The following is a 23,296-nucleotide window of genomic DNA, read 5'->3' on the forward strand; positions in this document are numbered from 1 at the left end:
CGAGGGGGCGGACGAGCACTAGCCTCGCCTTGCCGTCTCCACCCGGCTGGGGTCCACTCGGACCGGGGCGCAGGATCCATTCGGTCTCAGAGGCGGACACCTTCGTCCTCCTCCCCTTTGCGCTGGTTGATTTTGTTCCTCTGTCTCCTGGGGGTGTGTGGTGGGGGGGACGAAGGCTGGGCGGAGGGAGGGAGAGTTAGGCGACAGAGGGGACTTCCCTCCGAGGCTGGGGTTCCTAATCTGGGGTGAGAAATCCGTGGGCTCTGGGAGCAAGGGAAGTGGTGGGACCAGGAGTGGGGTCTGAGCCCTGGGAGCTCAGGTTCTCTTTTCTCATGAAGCTATACCCTGTTATCTGTCGGTAGAGGTGGATTTTTAGCGAACATTAATCTGAGGGTTGGGTGGGATGGACAGAGAGAGGGAAAATCAGGGAGGGCCTCAGGGGTAAAAGGAGAGAGACAGGGCAGGAGGGGCCCGATCACCGATAACCCTAATTGGAGGTTCCTGATCTGGGAGATGGGCACGAGTCCCACCCTCATATTTTGTTTGGGGAGAGGTGGGGGGGACGCGATGTTTATTTGGAGGAGGGGTGCAGAGCTGAGTTCTAGCTGTGAAGCAGGACTTGCATTGGGTTCAAGAGAGTCCATAGGTGTCTGGGAATGACTGGCCATTATCCATGGAGCTGCCTACGGGCCTGCGGTGTCTTTATCTGACCCGAGGGTGTCTTTATTTGGGTGCAGGAAAGAACTGCGGAGAAATTGGGAATCCGGGACCCCTCGGGATTCAGGACCATGCTGTGGCTTTTGTATGTGAGGGTTACTGTGACCTCTGCTGAGTCTGGAGGTGGGAGTCCGACAGGGGGTTCCCTTTGGTATCAGGGTGGAGTTGATTTTGGGTTACCTGGTCTGCTGTGGAGTATATGTTTTTTATGGGTTGAGTTAGTAGGATCGTTCTGGGCACTGGGGGCTGCACTCAGAAGGCCTGAGCCTGAGCTCCAGTGGTACGTTTGAGGCAGGGAGCTGATTTTGAAGCTGCGTTAGTTTTGGGGACCCTGACCCCCATAATCTGGAGATTGTCATCTTGGAATGTCAGGACAACCTGCTAGGCGTGCTTCGGGAGGTCGATGAGGGTTGTGTGTTGCGGATTGATAGTCATTGGTGTGTATGGACAATCTGATTTCAAGTAGAGTAGTCATGCTGATTTGGGGGTACAGTCTGTTTTGGGAAGCCATGTACGTTTCAAGGCTGGGGTTAGATTTGGGGGAACATGAAATTCAATCTGGCGTTTTTTGTTAGCTTGAGGTGGAACGTAATAGGAAGCTGGGAGCGGGTTTGAAGGCCTTGTGTGTGATTGTGGGTCATTGAGGGGAAACAGACCTTGGTACTTGAATGTTGTGGAAACTTACTTTGAAGGCAGAGTGGCCTGTGTATACATAGATAGCCACGAAGCTTTTCCCAGGGGGAGAAACAAGGTGAGGGCGCAGGGTAGGAGACTAAAGTTTTGGGGTGTCATTATTTGGGGGTGTTTTGTCACTTTTTGGATGTATTTGATGAAGCCGAGGGATGGGTCGTAAGGTGAGCCTGATTTGGGGGTTCACTTAATTTGGAGCATGAAGCTGGTTTGGGATGTCCTTTGCTTATAGCTAGCTCCCTCTCACCCCAGATTCTAGAAGTCTCTTTCTTTACTGAACCCCCAATTATGCCCAGGACTTGAAGGGAGAAATTTGGAAAGGTAGTTGGTAGTGTATCTCCTCTTATTTCTATGTGACCTGGATAGATCTGACGGAGAGAAGGCAGTTTCAGACTCTGAACCCCAATTTCTTAAGGGAGCACACCTCACTTTCTGGGAAGATGGGGGGGGATGGGGTAGCCCGTGGTAACGGGAACACCCCTGACTAGGACAGTGCTGTTGGAACTTTGGCAAGGAGAGGTGGTGGAGGGGTGCAAGGAGGTGATTCTTGCACCCTGTGTTTCCAGGGTGAGAGCCCCAAACAGAAAGCAGACGGAGGCCTGGGAATGTGGGTGAGGTGGGTGGGGGGAGGGGTGCCCCACGGCAGTAGGGGCGAGGGGGTAAGCCAGGCCAGCTCTGCACGCCTGGGTCCCTGCTCTCTCTGGCTCTCCTCCCCTCCCTCCCTCCCACCGCCCACCCCCCCAACCCAAGGCAAAAAACCTGCCTGTGCAACAGCAATGGCAGATTCCAATCCTCCAGGCTTTCCTTAAACCACCACGGAGACCAGCCAGGGGGGAGGGGAGGGGAGGATCGGGCTTTCCTGCTTCCCTAAGACTGGGGCTATGAGCTTGACCTCCTGGCCCTTGGCCCTTCGAGGAGTGCCCCCCGGTCTGGAAGCCAGGTTTCCTGGACCCTCGCCCCCGAGCGGGGGGGGGCCTGGAGAGACGGGGAGGAGGAAGGAGGGAGTGACTTCCAAAATTGGCATCGGGACAGAGCAGGGCTGGCGGGAGGCAGGTGAAAGACGGAATTTTCCTGAAAAAACGGGGGTATCTGAGGACCCCAAATTTGGGGTGCTAGTCCAGGACCGTCCTGCCAACATCCTAGATTTTTTTGGGATTTTTTGGGGCCCCCGGGACCCCTCTAGATGGGGTGAGGAATGTAGTGTTGGGGGAATCTGACTGGGGCATTGCAGCTGCCTCTCCCGCCGAGTTGGAGACGGATGGGCTGGGACGGGTTTGGGGGGGTGTCCCCAATTCTGACTGGGAATGGAGGAACCCCCTTCTGAGCTCTCTTATGGGGGTCCCCCCTCCCTAGGGCACTCCCCACTCCCTGAGCCAGCCGAAAGGAAGGAGGCCAGCGATGCGACTGGGGCGGCTCCTTTCTCCTGCACCCCAAATGTGAGGGATGCACCCCAAATTTTGCTCCCTTCAAAATAGGGGACCAGGATCTCAGGGGAGAGTAGCTGAGGTAAGTGGGGAGGAAAGTGTCCCCTGTTTTCAGGAGAGACGTGGCGGTTGGGGGGGAGGCTTGGAGGTGCGTGCTGGGGTGGGGTTGGGCTTTGTCAGTCTTGGAACTGGGGGGATGATCGGAGAGGCTTTCCCTTATGCCCCGAACCGCAGTCCCCCAGATAGTAACCAAAGGCTAAGATCAGAAGCCCCCCCAACGTCCCCAGCCGTTAGCACAGTGTTTCATCTCTGTCTCACCCCCACAAAGGCTCTGCCGAGATTGGGAGCTGGGGGCAGCTGCTGAGTTTGGGGGGGCCGTGGAGGTTGGAGTCAGGAGCAGAAGGCCTTGGGAGGCTTTGGGGCAGGACAGACAGGGGTTTCGAGGGAGGGGGTCCGGCGTCCCCCGGGGCCTAAAAAGACTGCTTACACCCACCATCTTAGATCTTTCTGATTGCTAAGAGTTTTGGGGGGTGTGTCGGCGGGGGGGTGGTACAGGGCGGCATGGGAGGTAGGAGGAAAACTTTTGGTTTGCAGAAGGTGTTATTTTGATTTGTGGAAGGAATTTTGGCCCTTGGAGTTTGCTTTCTGTGGGGTGCTTTTAAAAATCATGTCCTGGTCAGGAGGGAAAGGCTGAGGGAAGGCCTAGGGTGGGGGTGGGGAGAGCCATGTTTGTCTCAGCTTAAACGTGGCTTTCTGGGGTGGGCCCGCCTTCCTGGGCCTGGTGGATGGGCTGATGGGGGTTGTCATGGGGGGTCGGGTGTGGGCCCTGGGGGGCGGTGGGGAGTGGGAACAGTGCTGGGGGTTGAGTACCTGGCCCCCAGGTCCAGACAGCCCTCTTCCTGGGCCCTGCTGCTCCCCTTTCCCCCTGGCCTCCATTTCCTGCCTTTGGCCTCCATCTTGTGGCAGGCCCAGGGCCCAGGGCGACTTCCGGCCCCCCTCTCCCCACCATGTTCCGGCCCCACCACCTCTGGACTGCCAACTCCCAACCCTGCTGTCCTTGGCCTTCTGTCTCTCCTTGCTTTCTCTTGGGTTCTGACCCAGGGAGGGGAGGAACGGACACAGGAAGCCTTGGGTCCCTGCCCTTGCTGAGTCGGGAGGCAGTGTGTGGCCCCCCCAGTCATCCCGTTTCCTCTGCCTCTGACCCCACCCGAGGGGTCCCCTGAGCAGAGTTACTACGGAGGGAAGGTGGTTCCAGTCGTATCCCACGGCGGGCTCAGCCCTTAGGCCCCTCTCCCTCCTGTGGCCTGCCAGCTCCTCACCCCGGTTCCTCATTGCCCCCGCAACCCTTCTTGGGGCCGTGTATGCCTTCTGAGCCTTCTCTAGGTCCCCGCTCCTGGTGGTGGGGGTCTTCACGGCACCATCTTGTGCTCCCTTCCTCTCAAGCCACCCCAGTCCTGCTCCCGCCCCAGCAGCACACTGTGGTTTGCACGGCTCTGTGGCCACGTCCAAACCACACTGTGGTGTTAGAGCGAGGGTGGGGGAGGCACCGCCGAGGCCTGGCCCCGGGAGGCCACCCTGGAGAAGCGACACAGAAAACATCTGGGCCTTCTTGTGAGCTGGGGGGTGGGGGGGGTGGTCCTGGGAGCACTGGAAATGGCCCCTCTCAACTCCCCGGGACGGCCTCAGGAATACGGACTGCCAGAGGTCCTGGGATTAGGCTCGGCCTCCGGAGAGTGGACTGGAGTCTTTGTTGCCCACACCCAGCTCCCCTGGCTCTAGCAGCACAGAAATATTGGCACTGGGCACAGAGTCTGCCAATATGGGCTGTGCTGCTCCAGGCAGGGTGGTAGACCTGCGGGGAGGGGCCGAGCCCCGGGGCCTCAGGAGGGAGGCCTTCGCCCACCGTGCCCCAATCACGTGACGCTGCAGGCACCAGGTGGAGAGGGCAATCTTTATTGTTTTCTGTATAAAAAAGTCCATCAGGTGGAGGTCAGAGGGGTTTGGGGGCAGATGCGCGTACAGGAACGGCGTGGCCGGTGTGGCCCCAGCAGCCTTGTGACTGTCCCTCTCGTGCAGGCTTGCTCAGAGTCCCGGGCGATCCACAGGTCCAGGGGGAACAGTGAGAGGGGTCAGAGGTGGGAGGCTCAGCGAGAGAGTAAAGGAGGGTCAGCAGAGGTCATGAGAAGGCCAGAATCCAGGGTCAGGCTGTCTGGAACAGGAAGCAAAATGGGCCGAGATGGAGCGAGCCCCAAGTACGCTTCCAAGACCCCCCCCCCAGCACCTGCTTCCAAGACCACTCCCACCTCCCCTGAGCCCCCGGCTCCTTGCTGACCCAATGCCCTGCACAGGGTACCAGGGAACCTGCTCTTCCCAAGCCTCTGTACCGGGGGAGGGGGCTCCTGTGGAGACCATCCCCCACGCCTCCAGCTGGTGTGGGAGTGGGAGGAGGAGGACTCCTACCCTGGTCGAAGTTGAGTTTCTTGGCTGGAGGAGTTTCTCCTAGCCCTTCAATATCCACCAGGTCGCTGTTGGCATCCGAGTCATTCAGAGCACTGAGTGTCACATCTGGGGAGCGGGGGCGGGGGGGCGCGGCATAAGCTAGGTTCTAGGTTCTCCGACTGTCCCCCAGCTCTCCCTCCCTCGGCCACCTGACCCACTCTCAGGGAACCCTGACAGGGAAAGGGAAAGAGATGGGTCCTTCTCTGACCCACCCGATTCTCTCCCTGAACCTCAGACAGGACCTTGATCTCCCAGGTAGCCACTCGGCAGCCCTCACCGGCCTTCTGTTTCTTTACGGGGGGCCCCCCGGCCTCAGGGACACTGGAGCCACTTGGCAGAGGGGCAGCTGGAGGAGGTGACAGGACACCGGAGGGCACCTTCTTGGGTCCTTTCTTGGGTGACTCAGCTGGAAGAGGGATGCCGGAGTCTTCGTAAACCTTGCGCTTCACAGTGGCCTTTATTTGGGCCCTGAAGAGAAGAGAGAGCAGGTTAGGGAGTCATCAGAGCGCGGGAGGGAAGAAGGGAGGGGAAGGGCAGGGCTAACGGGCCATTGTGAAGGAATACTGGGGAGCCCTTCGTGAGCACCAAGGTTAGGGCGCCAGCCATTGGTAGGGTTCTCGTGTTCTCCTGAAGCTTCGCACACACTCAGGGCAGACGGGATGTGAAGAGCGGACTACCTCAACGGTGCAGTGGGGAAGGCCCGCGTCCTACTTCTCTTGTGGGACAGATGTGGGGGCACGCAAGGCTACCAGGTGAGCTCTGGTGACCCGCAGGCAGACCGAGACTTAGGAGTAGACTCCAATCAGTTAGTTCAGTGTTACAGCACCCCCAGAAACACCGCAGCAGCAGCTCGAAGGAGCTGTGTAAACCGCCAGGGGACTCTCATCACCAAACTCGGCTGCTGGGCATCTCAAGGCAACCCAAAATAAAACTCTCGTAAGGTCCTGGTTAGGACAGCATTTCAGTAACTTCTGACCCACTCTTTTATTCTCAGTCCTCTAGCTCTTGCTAACACAACTAGCAGCGAGGCAGGAAAGGCCGTTGAGTTGGAAGGGGGTTCTCAGGATGATGGACCACGGGTGTGCAGGAAGACGGTGCCCACCCCCCTTCCTCTGCCGGCCACCCTCCCTCACACTGTCCGTTCCTTGATGACACAGCTGATGTGATTAAGATCGTCCCCAAACCGCTTCACGGCAGCCCTCAGCATCTCTATCTCCGTCTCCGTCCACTTGGCACTGTCAGGGGGGAGAGGGGGACAGGAAAGTGGGAAGAGGGGGGTGTGCAGCCAGCCCACAGGCAGTGCATTCCACAGCCGCCAGCCTCCTCCCTCCAGTCCCTGGGGTCCCTTCCGTGGGTCCCTAAAGAGGGTTTCCTCCCCCTTAAGCCCTGTGGGCATCCTGAGGACCGCAACCACACCTGTCCCGACAGCCACGATCGAAGGAAAGCCTGCCTGTGCCTGAGCCCCGGGCGGCCGCAGCCGTGAGGGGCCCCCTGGAAGCAACCCCACCCGCGGGGCTCTCAGAACCGCGATCGCGGCGAGCGGCGCTCAGGTCAGCCCGCAGGGCCCGGGTCGGGAGCCGCAGGCTGCGGGGGCACCCGCCGTGCCTCCCGCGACCCGCGCGTCTCCGCGCCCGCTCAGCGCGGCGCCCGGCGCAGGGCACTCCGCCACCTGTCCCTGCCCAGAGCGTCCGCGCCGGTGGCCGAGTCGGCGCGCCCGCCCGGCTCACGTACCCCGCGGGGGAAGAGTCGGCCACGGGATGCAGCTGCATCGTCAGCTCCCCGAGCTTCGTGAAGGCGGCGCCCGCCGCGGAGAAGATCTCTCCGACCTGGGGGCGGGGCGGCGTCACGGGGGGCCGCGCACACCCCGCGCCGTCCCGCCCGGAGCCCCTGGCCCCACCCCAGCGCGGCTCCCGCCTGGCCCCCGCCCCCCGCCCCCCGCCCCGGGCGGAAGAGCCGGCGCCGCCGGCAGGGGGATGGGGCCGCCCGCCCGCGGCCGCCAGGGAGCGCTCTCCGCGAGCGAGGCCGAACCTTGGTGGACGCTGACGTCATGGCCCCGCGCGCCTCCCCACGGAGGAGACGCCGCCGCCGCCGCCGCCGAGCCGGGGACCACGGAGCCGGGCGACCGAGCAGCTGGGGCCCCCCGCGCAGGAAGTCCCGCCCCTCCCCGCGGCCGATTGGCTCCCCGGCGGCCGCTCCCCGCCTTGCCCGCCGCGGTGGCTCCGGCGGCGCCCGCCGAGCGAGGCCCGAGGGCCGGACGCCGCCTCACTTCCGGCCCAGCTTCCCTCCACTTCCGCCGGCGGGTCGGCTCGCGGCGCACGGCAGCCGTCCCGCCCCCGCCCGCCCCGGCCCCAAGCACAGACACACGGCTCAGCAGGACAGTTCCGCTTTATTGTGGACGGACCGGGGACGGCCGACCCCAGCCTCCCCGCGCGGGGCCAGGACGCCGGCCAGCAAGGGCTTCAGTTCCGCCGGGGGCGCCGGCATGGGGGCGGAGGCGGGGGCACGAGCCCCTGGAGAGAGTCTTTAAATAGAGGGGGGCGGACGGGGGGCCAGCGGAGCGCTAGCGCACCATGTACTCCTTGCGCTTGTTGAGCCGGACTTGGCAGAAAGAGAAGCCTCCGAGCAGGAGGTAGAGGCCCGCGGCGATGAAGCAGTTGTAGCTGACTCGCTCGTACAGGTCATATATCTTCTGGGGGTCCTTCCTGCGGCGGGCATGGGGTACACAAGGGTCAGCAGCACTCGTGGCGGCCGGCCTTTCCCGGGCGCCAGGCTCCGCCTAAGCGCTTTTACTCGCGTTACTCAAGCTTCCTCCAACCCTCCGGGGCGAGTTCCAGGATCGCGTGCCCCCGGCGGGAGGGGGACTGCGGCCTAGGGATGTCGAGTAAAATACCGAAGCAGCCGCACCTAGGCTGCGGAGGGCCGCGGGGGCTGACTCCGAGCGCGCTAAGAGGAGAAAAGCTCGGCGCACTCAGTTCTCCAGCCTCGGGGCCCAGGCACCCGGCCACCCCGCCACCAGCAGCTCCCGCCTACGACTCGGGGCCTCGGCCACCTCCCCCTGCCCCCGGCTCGCCTCTGCCACCTGACTACTTACTCAAAATCTTTCTCGGTGAAAGGGACGTCCTCGATCAGCACGGCCGAATGGACATTGAAAAAGATTCCGAGCATGATCTGCAAAAAGGCAGCGAACGGGTTCCCTGAACCCCAGCCCCCAACCTGGTCGCTCTCCAAGCTCCTCCCACTTCTAATGTTGCCACAACGCCCGGGTCTGGGAGCCACCGGAACGCGCTGGGACTGGGGTGGCCGCTACGGGGCTCGGACTCCGTCACCAGGACTGGGGCAGTGCAAGGGCAGAACAGTGAGCAAGCCAGACTGTCCTCCTCTCCAGAGGCGGCGTTGTCATGGGACAGGGAGGAGGGGGTCGTGGATTCACGTACTATTTCTTCCCAGAGCGGGGCGGGTCACCCCGGGGAAACAAGGCCGCGGCTGCCCATTCGGGAAGCAGCGCCCCCCATTCCCGCTGCCCTCGGCTCAGCGCAGGCATCTCTCAAGGGCCCAGCTCCTCTCCCTCTTACCTCGAGGGCTCCCCCGACCCCCGCCCCGCTCGAGTTCCCCATTTCTCTCTCTCAGCTGTCTCCTTCTCCAGCGGCGCATCGACCACCCCCTCCGGCCTGCCTGCTGCCTTCTAAGGCCCGGAGTCCCCCAGCCTTCCAGCCCTCCAACACCGGGGCCCCTCGGGCCCTGTCCGGCCGTCGCCGGGCGGTCCCTCACCAACATGATCACCCCCCAGGCGCTGAGGACGATGCCGCAGGCGGCCAGCTTGGGCCCACAGCACAGAAGCGACGCCATGAAGAAGGGGGTCGGGGTTCGTCTAGCTGCGGGCGGAGCGGGAAGGCGGCGAGAGGAAGGCCCGGACGCGCCCGGGAAGAGCGAGCTGGACCCGGAGGCTTGAGCCGCGGCGGACGGGCAGCCGGGAGCGCCGCCAAGGGGGCGTGGCCTCAGGCCCCAACCATCGCGCCGGGGGGACCGCGGGGGATAGCGGGGCGCCTCCGGGCCCTCCCTGATCTCCGGCAGGGAAAGGCGGTGTGTGAGGCCGAAGCAGCCCCTCAGAAGCCCCTTAGGACCCTTGTAGCCGGGGTGCGGTGTTGCAGCAGCAACGCCTCCCGTTTCTGGTCCCCCCCCTTTCAGGCTGGAATGGGAGGACCCGGCACGCTACGTGACCAACCAGGCAAGTCACGTGAGGAGGAGCCCGCAGGCGCCGGGCGTGGGGAGGGAGAGGCTGGTCGGCCTGGTTACTCTGGCTATGGGCTGCTGGTTGCGGAGGCTTGCAGCTCGCGGGGTTTTCCCGCAGATGGCTTAGTTTCGGGTGCTGGCCTGGACGGGGTCGTGGTAAGTGAGACACGGAGACTGACAGCGAGAAAGAACTCCCCTGTCTCTTGTCTTCTCACCCTGCCTTGGCGCAGAGCTGTTCCGACAGGGAGCGGGGGTTAGGAGCCCCTTCCCGAGGACCGCTGTGGCCAGGGCGTCTTCAAGTGGCTGCGGGTCCCTCGCCCCAGGGGTGTCCCATGAAGTGCCATTTTGTTCCCGATCACAGAATGCTGCATGGTCTTGGAGGCCGAGTCCAGAAGAATGCGGGCGCTCGGAAGAGTGCGGGGGGAGCAGAGACAGAGAACAAGTGGTGAGGGAGAGCGGTCCTGCCGGTCGTGTTGGACAGAGGAGAGAGGACGCAACGGTGTCGCTTTGCCTCCCCGTGTACACCAAGGAGACCGACCCTAGGTCCTTTGGATAAGGGAGGGTACACAGTTTTTTAAAAACATGAATAGGTCACCCTCTGGGGGGGAAAAGTTTGTATGCTTCAGCAGTGAGAGGCAGCTTTGTGATGGTCATTTAGGGAAATCGGGTGTTGAAAGAATTCAGTTCTGCACTGAGCTGTCTGTACACGTTCTAGTGAGGACAGCGATTGAGCATAATCGAGAGGGGTCATTTGGATTCCAAGACCCCAGAATCACACAAAGACACACTGGTCAGCAATGGACATGACTCTAACATTTTTTCCCGTTTATTTTATGCTTATTGTTCTTAAACAGCTTGTGACAGAAAACTCGGACCCAGGGAAACACATACAGACTCGGGAATACTATTGCAGGGGCTGGGAAAGGGGCCCTGGGACAGGAATCTCAGGTCTCCTTAGCTCGAGGCTGCCGGGGGAGGGGAGGGAGCCATCCAGGGATGGCAGGTTTTTGTTCTCCCCAGGAACACCATTCTTACTGGAGGACTTTTGGGGTAGGTGCCTGAAGAGGGGGAACAGGGTGGAGGGAACGTTGCCAAAGCACAGAGTCCTGAAGTTTTAGGTTGGCCGCCGGTGTAGGGGATCTAGCTCCTGGGAAAGGAGAATTAGTTGAGGTAGTTGATTTGTGCAGGAAATCTTCCCCATCTGCCCTCAGAGCATCCTCTGGCTGTTTGGCAAGTAGGGTCAGTGCCTCAGGCTAATGCCGGGTTACCTGGTGCGAGTATGGCCCCTGAAGGTCAGATCCAACCCACAGCCTGTGCCTGTCCATCTGGCAAAGCACAGATCCTCTTTGCATATTTAAACGGTGGACCCAACCAAAGGAAGAAGAGAATTTTGTGACATATTTCACTGTTCTTAAGTAATTTTTTATGGGAACACGGTCACGCTCCTTAACTTCCACATCATCTGGCGGCTGCTTCTGTGCTCTGTCGGAAAAGCTAAGGAATTAGGACAGAGATGATGCAGCCTCACAAATCCTAAAATATTTATCATCTGGCCTTTATGGAAAAGGTTTGCTGCCCTCCCTGGGCAGGGGGGATAGCGACGTTGGGGATTTGGTTGGGGGAGAAAATAGAGCTTTAGCCGCAGAGACTCTGGAAACCATGACATTCAAACTGGAAACAGTTCTGGAGCTGATCTGAAGTCTTGGAGGTGGGGATGCCACAGGCCTCAGATAGTGATGCTGTTCTCTATGCGGCTGGGTTTCAGGTAGTCATACGGCAGGTCGAGTCGCGTATTCCGGGCCGTGATCTCTCTTTCTAGGTTTTCCAAATCTGTTTGGAATTGGTTTAATACCGCCTTGGCCTTGGGACTTGAGAAATACTTTTCTTTGTGATGCCCCAGAGGGACCTAGGAAAGGACAAAGGATGCATCAGTTTCTAGTCCAGAGGCAGAAGCACGGAGGGCCTAGCCCCTGTTCCGATGTTTCCCTTCCAACTGTCATTTCCCTTTCCCCAGAGCCCCCTCTTACCATGTCTGGCTGGCGGCGACCCAGATGCCACGTGATGGTCATTTGAAGACAGGCCTGTCGGATATCAGGTAGTGAAGCCATCACCGTGGCCATCGTTATTTCTTCCTTGGAGGTGGGCGGGGGCATCCGCATTGTGCATGGGGCGTTAGGGACCCAGGCATACCAGTCCAGCTGGGGGAAGAAACTGCAACCCTAGGATCCTGAGACTTATGCTTTGAACCCCTGTCTCTCCCTTAGGAATCCCAAGGTCCAGATGCCTGCCTTCAGGGACCTGGGCTTTCGGCTCTCATACCTGGCCCTGGTTGATGGCCCCGTGCTGAGCGGTGCATGTGAAGACACACATGGTAAGGAAATGGCAGAGTTGCTTCTGGGACTGGAAGGAGACGGGGAAACCTGCCAGAGAGGAACAGGATTGAGGGGCTCCAGTGCGAGAGGAGAGAAATGCAGGTGATCGTCTTGGGGGTGTCTACATCAGTTGCGCTCAAACTGCGTGGGTCGATTTACGTATGGCTTTTTTTATAGTGGGTACAGACATGTATTTGCTCCTTTGTATGGTTTTCTTCAAGTTTTCTCTTTTCAAGTTCGCTTTACTGTCAGAATATAGCATACAATGCATACGGCACACAGGACGGGGTAAATAGACTCTTTACATCATTGGGAAGGCTTCCAGTCAACAGTAGACTCTTAGTAGTTAAGTTTTTCGGGAGTCGAAAGTTATAGGCAGATTTTTGACTGCTTGGTGTGTGCGGGGGAGGGTCAGCGCCCCTAACCCCCCCACCCCGTCCCACACTGTTTGAGGGTCCACTGTATTTTGGCTTTGATGGGTGTCTATTCACTTATTTATTCAAATACATTGGCATTAGACCTGAGTTTCACTTCAGGTTCAAGCAATATAATCTGGGTGTCTTAGGCTGATTACTTAATCTCTCTGAATTTCCATTTTTTTGCTTATAAAATGTGGGTGATAACATATTGAAATCACCTTGTACGTGACAAAGGCTCGGTAAATAACGATTATTGTTATTATAGAATTATTATGGGATTGTTAGTATCGGGGGCTAAAAAGCACTGAGTGGTTGAATATCTTCTGCCTCAAAAAGTGGTTAGGAATTTAGGGACGTTTCCTCCTGTTCCCCAAGAGAGGATTGTGAATGCCCGAGTTATAAAGGGAGGAACAGAAGAAGTTGTGTATTTACAGTGTCACAGCCAAGAGAGGCTTTCCACAAAGGTTATCTCAGGCCACTGATTCTACAGTGGAGATGGTGACTTAGAGCCACTAAGCCTATGAGTTAAGTGGAACAAATATAATCACTCCCTTTCTATCAATTAAAAAAAAATCAAAGACCAGAGAGAGAGAACTACTTGTCAGGATCATATGGTCCGGAAAAGGCAGAGGCTGACCTTGAACTCGGGTTCCTGACTGCTACTCTCAAGCTGTTTTTAATTTTAGCACATTTCCTCTAAAAAAGGCTGTTGGGAAAATTAGGCAAAGTGCGTGATGAGAACCCGAGGTGAGCGGAGGAAGAGAGGATGAGAGGCAGTTGGTGGAGATTAAAGCTGACATGTGAATATTTATTTTTGTTTTCCCAACATAGAGAAAAGCTGAGCGGGGAGAGAGGGGGAAGGGTCTTCTGGGGGCCTGGGGGATCTGAGAGACAGTTCTGAGGTGTCCAAGAAAAGTTTGGGCCCGGAAGGGTGAGTGCAGGTGTTGGTTTATCATTGGCCGCATTCCTGGGGCCTGGCTCTCCCCAGTAAACATCTGGAGTTGTCTCACAGAGCCAGAGGTGCTGGCATGTACCCCAAGAATGATCTAAAGCAGCCCCCGTAGGCCCATGTGTGTTAGACGGGGGGGTGGGGGGAGATGGACCTAGCAAGAGCTCGAGAAAGGCTGTTCCTTCCCCAGAGGTTAAAACGCAGGTAGGGGTGCCCCAGGTCTAGCCGGATCCTACCCGAGGGGAGGGGGAACTGGACTGGCCCCGGAAATGTGGCCCCAAGGGGCCATGCGCAGGGTCCCAGTTGGCGCGAACCTGTACAGTACTAACCTGGGGTGGGACGGGATGAGACCAGGGCATGTGGGGCATGCGCTGTGCACCCTGGACATGTGTGTGTGCTGGGCAGTGGCGGGTGGGAGAGTCAGGGAGGGAAAGCAGCGTGGGACATCATGGGCCTTGCTGGAAGCTCTTCCCATGTATCTCTGTCCTCACGTGAGAAAACAGACAACCAGGAGGAGAACAGGGGTCCCAGCAGGGCCTGGGCAGATCCCGCCCTGGCTGCGGTTCTGGTCTTATGGCTCCCCATGCTTGGGCCCCACGATGTGCCTGGGGCTTGGGGATGGCAGTAGAGGGTGATGGCCAGGGTCTCTGAGGAGGACAGCCCCTGGTTGTCTAGAAGTGGCTTGAGTCTTAGCAGGTGGGAATGGGATTGAGATGCTACGCACGTGGCTGGAAGCGAGGTGGGATGCGGGGTTGGGGTCCTGAACCCAGAGGGGCAGAGCGGCCCAAGGGCCCCAGTCCCTGGGGAAGGGTCCTACCTCGGTCCTGGGCCTGGCACAGCCCCACCTCGGTGATTTCCCGACACCAGGCCTGCAGCTCCGGGTCTCCTCTCACAATGTCGTCCCTGTGGTAGAAGAGGCGGACGATGCCTTCCACGTATCTGCCCCGGGGGAGAAGGGAGGTGAGCTTCCTGCGAGAAGAGCCTCGACTGCTTTTGTGGCCTGGGCCCAGGTGACTCCCGCTGTGTCCGGGGACAGATTTTACTAGACTCGTCTTTGGGGACATCCCTTAGCTCTTTCTAAACATGGGTTTAGAAAGGAAGGAAACATTATAAGGCCTTGTTTTATGAATTTTGGCCGCATGGCTGAAAGGTGTTCTTCCTGACAAACTCCCCTGACCGCAGCCAGGCCCTGGGACCCTGTGGTTTAGCCATCGGCGGCTTCCCCTCCCCGTACTTCCTGTCTCGGTCTCCCCGGCTTCAGACCCTCCCTGCTGCCTCCTGACTCTTCCTTCTCGGCCGAGGACTGAGTTCCTGCCCCTCCTGTCAGGCCCTTCTTGCTTCCACATGGAGTTTGGGCCCATGCTGACGTCAGGTGGGAGCCCCGTTCTCCCCCTCCCTGGCCCCGCTCCCACCGTCACCCACCGGGCGATGATCCCCCAGAGCCGTAAAGCGTCATGGGCATAGAGGGCACTTGGGATTCCCAGCAGGCCCCGGTCAGCCAGGTCGTCAGGGGGACAGAGGGAGCAGTAGGTCAGCTGAGCCATGGCCCGACGCAGCAAGTGCACGTGGCCCCCGCCACCCGTGCTCACCGCCTGCGATGCCAGAGAGGGCAGAGAGGGGAGGCCCTGAGCAACAGGACGGAGCCAAGCAAGGGGCTCCGAGGTGGGGTTGCTCATTGACGGACATGGGGGGAAGGGACACTCCCCAGGGTTGGTCTGGGATCCTGAACGTGGCAGGAGGTCACAGAGAGCTGGGTGACAAGTGGCCCCACCCCCGCAAGGCCCTGTTACCTCCTCACCTTATCAAATATCCCTCCTTCTGAGATGAGCTGGGATCTGGCCCGGGTGTTGATCTCCAAGGTATAGCGGATGTGTGGGATCAGGAGCTGGGGTGGAGGGGGTGGGGGTGGTTATGGAGGCCACGCGGGGTCCTGCCTCACGGGGCATGGGGCCCAGCCTCGTGGCCTCTCCCTGCTGGAGGCTCTCCTCACTGCCCTGCCCGCCCCGCAGGTCTGGTTTTCTGCTGCTCCCTCTCCCCCTCACTCCCCTCGCTCCCTCTCCTGCTCTCCCTGCCCCCTGCTGCCCATCACGCTGTACTAAAGCGCTCGCTTCTGTGCTCGTCCAGGCTCACGGGCCCTCTGAGTGTTGATCTGTGTCGGTTCCCATCCTGTGGACTGCGGGTGATGACGGGGCCTCCCGTCTCGGGGGCTGCAGCGCTCCAGCCGTCGGGCCCCCATGGAGCCGCTGGTGCTGGAGCCGTTGCCGTTTGTCTCTGTTCCCACCTTGACTGCTGGTGTCAAGAACCAGCCCCTGTGATGGACTTTATGTTTCTGTCCTTCATGTCCTCCCAGCTGAAGCTGTCTTCTGGCTGCTTCCCTGTCAGGGGCTGCAGTGCGAGGCCCCTTTTCGGGGTGGGTGCCGTGAGCCCCTTACGGGGTGGGGGCACTGAGCCTCCTGCTGACCCCGCAGGGGGCCTGACATCAGACCCGTGCCTCCCCGAGCTGGGCGGTCAGATCCCTCTGTTGTATAGCTTTAGCAAACACTCGTGCTAGCTATGGAAGAAGGCTGTCTGGTCCTCGCAGGAATGCCTTTGACCCCCGACTGTCTTGTCTTATTTGCACCCAGCGTATGTGCGGCCGTCATGCGGTGCTGCTGTCTGTCAGACCTGTGGGTGCCGTGCTCAGGGAACGACCCAAGCGGGGCCTCCAGGGTCAAGATGTGAAGGCAGTTCGCACTGGCCCAAAACTTTCCAGAAAGTTCCTGAGAGACGCCGAGTGTCCTAGAAAGCCCAGAGTCCACGGGAGCAGAGCGGCTACCTGAGGACAAGCAGCCCCTAATGACAGGAGTGGTCCTTGCAAGAACGAAGGACTTTCGTAGCTTTTAGCCAGTGTCATGCGGCTGTGTTCTGTTGTTCTGTCCTTTCACAACCCCGCCGTGGCGCTCAGGATTCTGGATCAGGAGGTCAGGATTCTGGATGCACACCCCAGCATCTGAGGCCAGAGCCAGCCTACGCACGGAATCTTTGTGAGCAAGCAGACTTTGCTCCCCCGTGGGACTGATCACGGCCCAGCCGTCTGCCCTGGGACAAGGCTGACATAGGTGGAGACAGGGCTGACTTCGTGATGTGGGAGCGTGAGCCCGAATAGAAGCCTGACCTGTTCCCGAAGACCAGAAGACTGTGACGTAGGAGCACCCTGAGAGCCATAAATCCATCTGATCTGTGCTACCCTAAACTCAGAGGGGCCATGGCAACTGGTGGCCAGGCTTGGGGCGGGGGTGCCGGGAAGCCCCCAGCTGAAACCCCGCGGCTGGAACTCGTGTGCATATCTTGCCAACATTTCCGCTCCTGGCACCTAAAATGGAAGCCCTGCTCTTTGCTTCCAGACTGGCTCTCCTCCCCAGTGGGTTGTTTCTGGCAATTATCCCTGGATTGGTCCCTTCTCGGCCATGTCCCTGTGCAAGATGTTGAGGACATTTTTATGCAACCATGAGTCTTATTTTGTTGCCTTCTGTTTAGCAATGGATACTGAGCTCACTCTTTTATCAGATTTCAGTATTTCTAGGTTTTTACCACACCCCCAGCTTGTGGGTTGCTGGATGCTGCCACAGCACGGTCCTCTGGCCTTTCTTTCTCTGGTCTGGTGCCCAGGCGCACTGTGGCTCCCCACCCCCAGCCAAGTCCTTGGTTTCTTTTTATTTTTCTTCCAGATCATCATCTTTCCAATGTGTGTCTTTTTCCACCTGCCTCCTGGGCATTGCCTTCTGATCTGTTCCTACTTAGCAAACTCCTTGGCTGGGGTAGAACATTCTCCCATCAGTTCTCTGGTGTCTGTGGGCTGTCTCTTGTAATTTTTAGTTCCAGATACCGGTCTCTGGATGGTCTCATGGGCGTCACGTGTCCTTCTGGCTTCACAGAGAGGCTCCTAAGGCAGGAACAAGGCTGCTGTTTTCCTAACAACACTCCTGCTAGAATATAGGCCCATTGCTGGGTCGGCAGCTCTCTGAGCATTTCAGGGGGCTCCTTCAGTAAGATGTCCTCAAGGAACCCTAAATGATGCAACTGAAAGGGGATTTGGGGGTAGGCGGTCTTCCAGCTCGTCTCCCCTCTTGCTCTCACAAACTGACAAACATTTTTGTGGTCGCCATGTCGTTGGCTCTTGGGCTGTTTCCTGTCCCTGGGGTCTGAACTGGGACACAGAGGGTAGAGCGTAGCATGTACCTTGAAGACAGGGTGCAGCCCCGGGAGGTGCCTCATGGTGGCCACAGCGATGACCTCGGCCACCAGGTGAGTGTTGAGGAGGTGGTACTGGAGCTGGTGGAGCTGGAAGTCGGAATTTCGGACCCAGGTCTTTGCCAGGAGCCAGGCGAGTGGGGGATCTGAGGGCAGGAACAGCGGCGGGGTCGGGGATCTGGGGCTGGGGGGCTGGATCTGTAAACAGGAAATCAAGCCCGTTATGGAGACTTTGCTTTTCTTTGGTGGGTGGGTGGGTGGGGGGGTCAGTGGGAATGGCAGGGGAGTGAGGAAGACGGTTGCTCCCCGGGGGTTACAGTCCAGGGGGAGGGCTGAGGCCATCTCTGCCCTGCCTCTCGCGGGCGGTGTCGCCACACCAGTGCCCGGCTGGAGGGGGTGAAGGCAGGAGCGTCAAAGCGGGGGCGGCAGGGAGGAGATGCTGCGGAGGGCTGGCCACTGGGGAAGGAAGCCGGACAGGTGAGACAGCGGACAGTACTTGTAGCTGTTGAGAACCGCGGGAGAAAGGTTGTTCGTCCGATGGTGAGTGGAGTCAGAAAGGCTCCAGGGGGATTAGGGTGTTTCTCAAAGTATGTTCCCAAACCAGCATCACTCAGGGGCTTGTTATAAATATACACACTCCGTCCCTAGCCCAGACCTACGCAATCAGGAAGTCCGGCGGTGGGCCCCAGCCGCATACGCTAATGGGCCCACCAGTGACTGCGATGCCCTCTAAAGTCTGAGAACCAGCGGGTCCAGGGTGAGTATCCAAAAGGCCATTGTGACTCCTGAGCAGAATAAGAACTTCCAGTTGGGTGAGCCAGGGGAAAGCAGACTGCAGGCAAACGGAGTGACAGGAGACAGGTCTCACTGTGTGAGGAGAAGCGTTTGGGAGCCAAGGAGTGGGGGCTGCATCCCCAGGAGCGGAGGTTGGGGCCAACAGAGAGTGGTGCGGGGAGGGGCGCGCCCAGGGCGCCTCACCTGGATGGCCACAGGCAGCAGCTTCCCGTCGGGTTCCATCTTCAGCAGGACGAGAGGGGCGGCCACGTACTGCTTCTCACCCCGGATCACGTTGGCTGGAATTCCATCCAGCAGGATGAAGTCGGCCTCAAACAGGGAACCATTCTGGGGAGAGGAGGAAGGTGCTGTGGTTTGAGTGGAAATCACACTTCCAGGGCCAGGACCAAGGGGGATATGTTGTAGCTTCTGGCTGCCATCCCATGTCGGTACCAGCGTCCTGTTGGCCGGACTGGAGCATCTGGGCCAGTGCCTCTCGGTTTATAGATGTGAACGGACAAACAGTGCCCCGTGTGTGGGAGCAGTCCCGGGGTCAGGACCCGGCCTGTGCACAGTGCTGACCGCGGTGCGGGTGCTGGAAGCCGTCCTTCGGCCACACTGGCCGGCTCCCTCTCCATCACCCCTCCGTGGCTGCTCCCTGTGTTTGCCACTAGCGACCCCCTGGCTCAGCAAACTGAGCTCTTTCCCCATGTGTCCAAACTTCTGCTCTGCTGCCAGCCACTCCCAGGGCCCCTAGTGTCTACTGTCGCGGAATCCAGCACACACCCGCGCATGCCCGTGCACGCTCACACCCGGCTCCTCTCCTCTGAACCCAGCTCTCTTCCAAGAGACCTCCCCGCTCTCCACCTCCGGCAACGCCTCCTTCACCTTCCCCCCAACGCCCGAGTCGCTGGGTCGGGAGTCTGGACAGCAGCCAGCGAATGTCCTTGTCCCTGTTACCATCGCTGGCCCCACCTGTGCCCTGGGAACCCACGCCGTTGCCCTCCACCCTTGGAGCGCCTCACAGTTTCCCCTGCACGCTTTGTCACCTGTAGGTTTTTCCAGCACGGGACTCTGCACCCAGGCGGGGTGGGTGCCCACAGCCTCCCTCCCCCTGACTCATCTTTGGTACCCCCCCCCCCCCCCTTTCAGCACTTCGCAAGGCCAGGGGAACCAGCAGGATGGGAGGCAGTACCTGGAGTTCGCTCTCCAGCTGGGTCCCCAGTGCCTCGAGCCCTGGGGGCAGCACCAGCCGGGAGGGCAGGGAGGCGGAGCGTCTCAGCAGCATGGGGTTGGCCCCATTGAGGAACTGGTAGCCGAAAAGCTCGTCATCCCGCCAGCACTGGTGAACCTTCTCTGTGGGGTCAGGTGGGGGGAGGAGGAGGTGCTTATCACAGCCCAGAGGTCCCTCTCCCCCAGGCCCTACCCCAGTGGTCCCGGCACACGACTACCCCGTCTCTAGCCCCTGGCTTTTCATTCCGGAGGCCTCTGTGAGATGTTCAGGTCTCCTAAGGGAAGGGGTCATGGGGGACTCTGGGGTGTGGTGGTCGGGTCATCCAAAGGGGCCCTCAGAGTCTATAGGGATCATCTTGGGGAACCACTGACCAGCCAGGGCGCTCTTCTGGCCCCAGAAGATCTGATCAAAATCCTCCAGGCGGTTCCAGGGGCTCAGGAGGGTGTAAACACGTTTGAGGACCATCTCCAGCGCCCTAAACAAGCGTGGGGACGTGAACCCATCGCCGAGCTCTCGGCCCCTCCCTCGTCACCCCCGTTCCTGGGTCTCCTGGCCCTCTTCCTCTCTGAGCCCCAGGCTTTTCCTCACCCCGCCTTCAGCGCCCACTCGAAGTCTAGCCTCTTGTCCTCGTGGAACCTCATGTTCGGAGGCAGATCATCTTGACACCCGGCTGCTATCGTCAGGGGTAGCCCCTCCTTCCAGGTGTCCCAGCTAGGAGATGGGGCCCAGGCTTCAGGGAGGGTGTGTAGGTCAGTGACGGGGGCAGGGCCAGGGAAGAGGGGACCTTTGGGGGGCTCGCGGGCCAGTGCTTACCAGTACAGCTTTTGTCTTTCCTTCAGTTCTTTCTCTCGATGCTTCTGGAACACGTCCAGGGCATTGTCTCCTGGCAGGCGTGCTGGGGGGTCGGGCATTAAGATGATTGACCGCACGGGTCTGTGCGGCCCTGTGCTCTCCCCTGCATGTCCCCTTTCTTCCTCGATTTGTCTATCCCTACCGGATCCTAATCATCTCTACCTATGGTCGGATTCATACCCTTCATCAGGCTGAGATGGGACCACACCTGTTTCTACCACGTACCGCCTGGCTCGATTTCATGTTTCCAGCCTTACCTGTCGCACTTTCCACTGTCCTTGAAGGCTGCTGTGCAGCAGCTGTGCCGGCTGTCTTTCCCAGGGTTGCCCTCCTTAGACTTCCCACCACAGACCTTGCTGACTTGCTCCTGCTCTCTGGGCCCATCCCTTCCTGTGTCAAAGCCATATCTTCCACGTTTCCATCCTTACTGTCCTTGCCCTCGTGTGTCTCCTGATTCATCTCCTGTTTCCAACACTAACAAATTCCTATGGTCCCTGCCCCGCTGTCGCGGTGCTCCCTGTCCCTCACAGTCTCCTTTCATGCTTCCCCAACCACACCTGCTCTGGGCTCACAGCTCAGAGCATCTATCTTCTTGCCTTAGCTGCCACCTGCCCAGGGGTCCCTGTCTCCTTCTGCACCTGCCGCCATTCCAGCCACCCCCCCCCCCCATTAGTCTGGCCACACACGGATCTCCTTTCCACTCTGCTCTCCTGTTTTCCGTTACTGCTCCGACCCCAGGCCCGCCCCCTTCTTGGAAGAGGGCGTCTCCAGATCACGACCTTCCCTTCCAGCCTCCCTGGCTGCCCTTCATCCTGGCTGTAACTTCCGAACTGAGGGACGTTGCCCTGACCCCTGTCTTGTCTCCACCTCCTGTGCCCACCACCCACTGTGCCCAGCTCGGAGGGCCACTTCACCTGCATCCCTGCCCGTCCGCCCCCCAAGCCCTCACCGGTGCCCTCTGGCAGGCTCAGCACGCCCTGGCCCTGCACCCAGCGGTAGCAGGGGAAGGCGGCCTCCTCGCAGGCTCCCGGGCCCTGAACCGTGATGAGGTCGCAGAACCACGCGTCGTCCACCAGGGAGTGGTGTTTGCACAACTTCACAAACTGTAGGGGCCCCAAGTCCTTGGGGATGTCGCGATCAAACTCCTCCTCCTGTGGGGACCACAGCCCACGACACTGAGCACCAGGGGCCCCGGAGAGGCCGTTTTGGTGTGCGTGAGCCTCCGCTGCCGAAGGCCTCTAGAGACAACACCTGTTCCCTGCTCCAGACACCTGCGCCCCAGGGTCCGACGTCACCGACCTCGGTCGGTCCCTGAGCTGTCCCCGCGCGGCGCTCTCTGAGCAGCCTCTGACCAGACCGCTCGTCCCGCATCGACCTTGGCCCTGGGGTTACTTGGGGAAGCCGTGGAGGCTGCGAGGACCCTGGCGGAAGGGAGGAGGAACTCGAGTCCAGCCCGGGCCCTGGCTCCGGATCTTCTCCTTGCCCCGGCAAGTCCTCTCCGGCGCGCTCCGGCTGTCCTTCGTCCGCCCCCTCCCGCCCCGCCCCGCGACCCCGCCGCCCCACCCTCGCGGTCCCAGGCCGGGCCAAGGTCGGGGGTCCCCTTCCCCGTCCGCTGACCTGGCCCCGCGCCGGCCGCAGCCGCAGCTGCAGCTCCGCCTCCCCGTGCGTCCCGACCAGCCACAGCTGCACGCGGTTGTGAGACCCGGAGAAGAGCCAGGCCCCGGTGGCCACGCGGATGCGGTAGCGGCCCATGGCGCCCCCGGCAGTTCGGGCGCGGAGCCGGGTCCTGCGCGCTGGTGGGGATTGCCCGGGGCCGCCGGCGGCTGTCGAGGCGCCTCCGGGGAGTCGTGGGCCTTTAAAGATGCTCTGCGTGCCCGCCCTCCTCACGCCCTTTCCCCGCCCTGGACTAGCCCGAACCTGCGGCGGCAGCGGGGCTGCGGGGCAGGGCCCGGCTCCGGGTGGGGCGTCGCTGCCGGAAGATAAAGGGGTCTGGGCCTGGGCGGGGCCGAGAGGATGGAGGCGCCCTGTCCGCACTTAGGGGCGGGGGTCGCCGGTCGCGGTGGCCCCGGTGTATTGGGAGCGAGGCTGAGGATCCTGGCCTATGGGGAGGCGGGAGGAAGAGAGGGTGAGTGGGTCTTCCAAAGTGGGAGGAAGTCTCCCCTTCTCTGGGCTGGCATCTGGGGAAGGCTGCCCTGGAAGGCCGTGCTGGGCTCCCGCAGACCCACCCGCAACCCGCCCACCCCCCACCAAGACCTCCAGCCCCTGATTTCTACCTCACCGGAGCCCAGCCCTGCAGGAAATGACCAGGGGCTCCCTAGAGCCTGGAAAAGTAGCAGCTCAGGGACTTGCTACCCTCTGTCCCGCAGCCCAGTTTCGCACATCCTAGATACACCAGAAACAGAAAGGCCTGACAGGTAGGGCAGTCAAAGCTCCTTTTGTCCCACGTTTAGTGGGTGCAGAAAATATTAGGGACTCAGGTGTGCCTGCCGTACCTACGGAGTCAGGTAGGAACCCAGCATACAAGGGTGATTCTCATGACCTTTGTCCTTGCCAGGTGAATGCAGCCCCGTGCCCTGCGGTTTGAGATTAATTTGTCTTACTGACCCTGATGAGTTCTTCCCCTACCCAAATTGTTTTCTCCTGAAAAATTATATGTAAACGGCTTTCACTGGGCCTTAAATCCCACTTCTTTCATCAGCCTCCTTGTCCTTATCTCTCCCTCCCTCCAGATATTTCCTGTGGGGCTCTAAGGGCAGGAAACTGGGGGCCAGTGCTGGTTAGGGACTTTGTAAGCTCTGGGAGGCCGATTCGGGACTCAGGCTTTGTCACGCTCACCCCTGCGCAGGCATCTGAGGAAGCCTCCGGCAGGTCCCTGTCTAGGCCCTGCTCCAGGTCCCTTAGAAACA

General features: G+C 60.1%; 3 protein-coding genes and 1 long non-coding RNA gene across 12 annotated transcripts in view; 1 reads left to right on the forward strand and 3 right to left on the reverse strand.

The window, feature by feature from the left end:
• Positions 1 to 4,763: 4,763 nt before the first annotated feature.
• C16H17orf49 (chromosome 16 C17orf49 homolog) lies at positions 4,764 to 7,526 on the reverse strand. Of its 3 annotated transcripts, none has more exons than XM_059379702.1 (6): positions 7,359 to 7,514; positions 7,062 to 7,156; positions 6,464 to 6,565; positions 5,608 to 5,798; positions 5,292 to 5,396; positions 4,764 to 5,040 (listed from the first exon to the last, which is right to left on the reverse strand). In XM_059379702.1, the coding sequence occupies exons 1-6, from the start codon at positions 7,377 to 7,379 to the stop codon at positions 4,976 to 4,978; spliced, it is 579 nt and encodes a 192-aa protein (XP_059235685.1). In that variant the 5' UTR covers positions 7,380 to 7,514; the 3' UTR covers positions 4,764 to 4,975. The 3 variants fall into 3 exon arrangements, with proteins under 3 accessions (XP_059235685.1, XP_059235686.1, XP_059235687.1); XM_059379703.1 differs by having other exon boundaries at positions 4,764 to 5,036; positions 7,359 to 7,511; XM_059379704.1 differs by lacking the exon at positions 6,464 to 6,565 and having other exon boundaries at positions 7,359 to 7,526.
• A 171-nt stretch (positions 7,527 to 7,697) lies between these two features.
• Positions 7,698 to 9,446, reverse strand: RNASEK (ribonuclease K). The gene is made up of 3 exons (XM_059379705.1): positions 9,099 to 9,446; positions 8,422 to 8,498; positions 7,698 to 8,032 (listed from the first exon to the last, which is right to left on the reverse strand). The coding sequence occupies exons 1-3, from the start codon at positions 9,174 to 9,176 to the stop codon at positions 7,891 to 7,893; spliced, it is 297 nt and encodes a 98-aa protein (XP_059235688.1). The 5' UTR covers positions 9,177 to 9,446; the 3' UTR covers positions 7,698 to 7,890.
• Positions 9,447 to 9,567: 121 nt separating this feature from the next.
• The window catches only part of LOC132003863 (uncharacterized), a 56,547-nt gene continuing 42,818 nt past the window's right edge, over positions 9,568 to 23,296 (forward strand). For 5 of the 6 annotated variants that reach the window (XR_009400339.1, XR_009400338.1, XR_009400340.1 and 2 more), the window contains exons 1-3: positions 9,568 to 9,716; positions 11,575 to 11,655; positions 11,825 to 11,931. This is a non-coding gene — a long non-coding RNA (uncharacterized LOC132003863). Of the gene's footprint in view, positions 9,717 to 11,574; positions 11,656 to 11,824; positions 11,932 to 15,924; positions 16,848 to 23,296 lie in introns of those variants that run through there. The other variant, XR_009400337.1, reaches the window with a different exon arrangement.
• Positions 10,121 to 22,657, reverse strand: ALOX12 (arachidonate 12-lipoxygenase, 12S type). 2 transcript variants are annotated; one of them, XM_059379701.1, is made up of 14 exons: positions 22,008 to 22,657; positions 21,340 to 21,541; positions 20,352 to 20,433; positions 20,127 to 20,249; positions 19,910 to 20,013; positions 19,500 to 19,660; positions 18,509 to 18,652; positions 17,519 to 17,728; positions 15,099 to 15,185; positions 14,723 to 14,892; positions 14,118 to 14,239; positions 11,880 to 11,980; positions 11,588 to 11,758; positions 10,121 to 11,466 (listed from the first exon to the last, which is right to left on the reverse strand). In XM_059379701.1, exons 1-14 carry the CDS (start codon positions 22,140 to 22,142, stop codon positions 11,287 to 11,289), a joined length of 1,992 nt encoding a protein of 663 aa, XP_059235684.1. In that variant the 5' UTR covers positions 22,143 to 22,657; the 3' UTR covers positions 10,121 to 11,286. The 2 variants fall into 2 exon arrangements, with proteins under 2 accessions (XP_059235684.1, XP_059235683.1); XM_059379700.1 differs by lacking the exon at positions 10,121 to 11,466 and having other exon boundaries at positions 11,662 to 11,771; positions 22,008 to 22,654.

The sequence above is a fragment of the Mustela nigripes genome, chromosome 16, assembly GCF_022355385.1.
Source record: "Mustela nigripes isolate SB6536 chromosome 16, MUSNIG.SB6536, whole genome shotgun sequence".
NCBI lineage: Eukaryota > Metazoa > Chordata > Mammalia > Carnivora > Mustelidae > Mustela > Mustela nigripes.

What these genes read in the sequence shown, in the direction of transcription:
- C16H17orf49 (XM_059379702.1), bottom strand. Translation starts at nt 7,379, where the DNA reads ATGACGTCAGCGTCCACCAAG. An exon ending in TGACGTCAGCGTCCACCAAG is followed by an intron (nt 7,157 to 7,358) that starts GTTCGGCCTCGC and finishes CCCCGCCCCCAG; the next exon opens with GTCGGAGAGATCTTCTCCGC. An exon ending in GAAACTCAACTTCGACCAGG is followed by an intron (nt 5,041 to 5,291) that starts GTAGGAGTCCTC and finishes TTCCTGTTCCAG; the next exon opens with ACAGCCTGACCCTGGATTCT.
- RNASEK (XM_059379705.1), bottom strand. Translation starts at nt 9,176, where the DNA reads ATGGCGTCGCTTCTGTGCTGTGGGCCCAAGCTGGCCGCCTGCGGCATC. An exon ending in CCTGGGGGGTGATCATGTTG is followed by an intron (nt 8,499 to 9,098) that starts GTGAGGGACCGC and finishes GCCTTTTTGCAG; the next exon opens with ATCATGCTCGGAATCTTTTT. An exon ending in TTCACCGAGAAAGATTTTGA is followed by an intron (nt 8,033 to 8,421) that starts GTAAGTAGTCAG and finishes TGCCCGCCGCAG; the next exon opens with GAAGGACCCCCAGAAGATAT.
- ALOX12 (XM_059379701.1), bottom strand. Translation starts at nt 22,142, where the DNA reads ATGGGCCGCTACCGCATCCGCGTGGCCACCGGGGCCTGGCTCTTCTCC. An exon ending in AGCTGGAGAGCGAACTCCAG is followed by an intron (nt 18,653 to 19,499) that starts GTACTGCCTCCC and finishes TCCTCTCCCCAG; the next exon opens with AATGGTTCCCTGTTTGAGGC. An exon ending in GGGCCATCAACCAGGGCCAG is followed by an intron (nt 11,759 to 11,879) that starts GTATGAGAGCCG and finishes TTCTTCCCCCAG; the next exon opens with CTGGACTGGTATGCCTGGGT.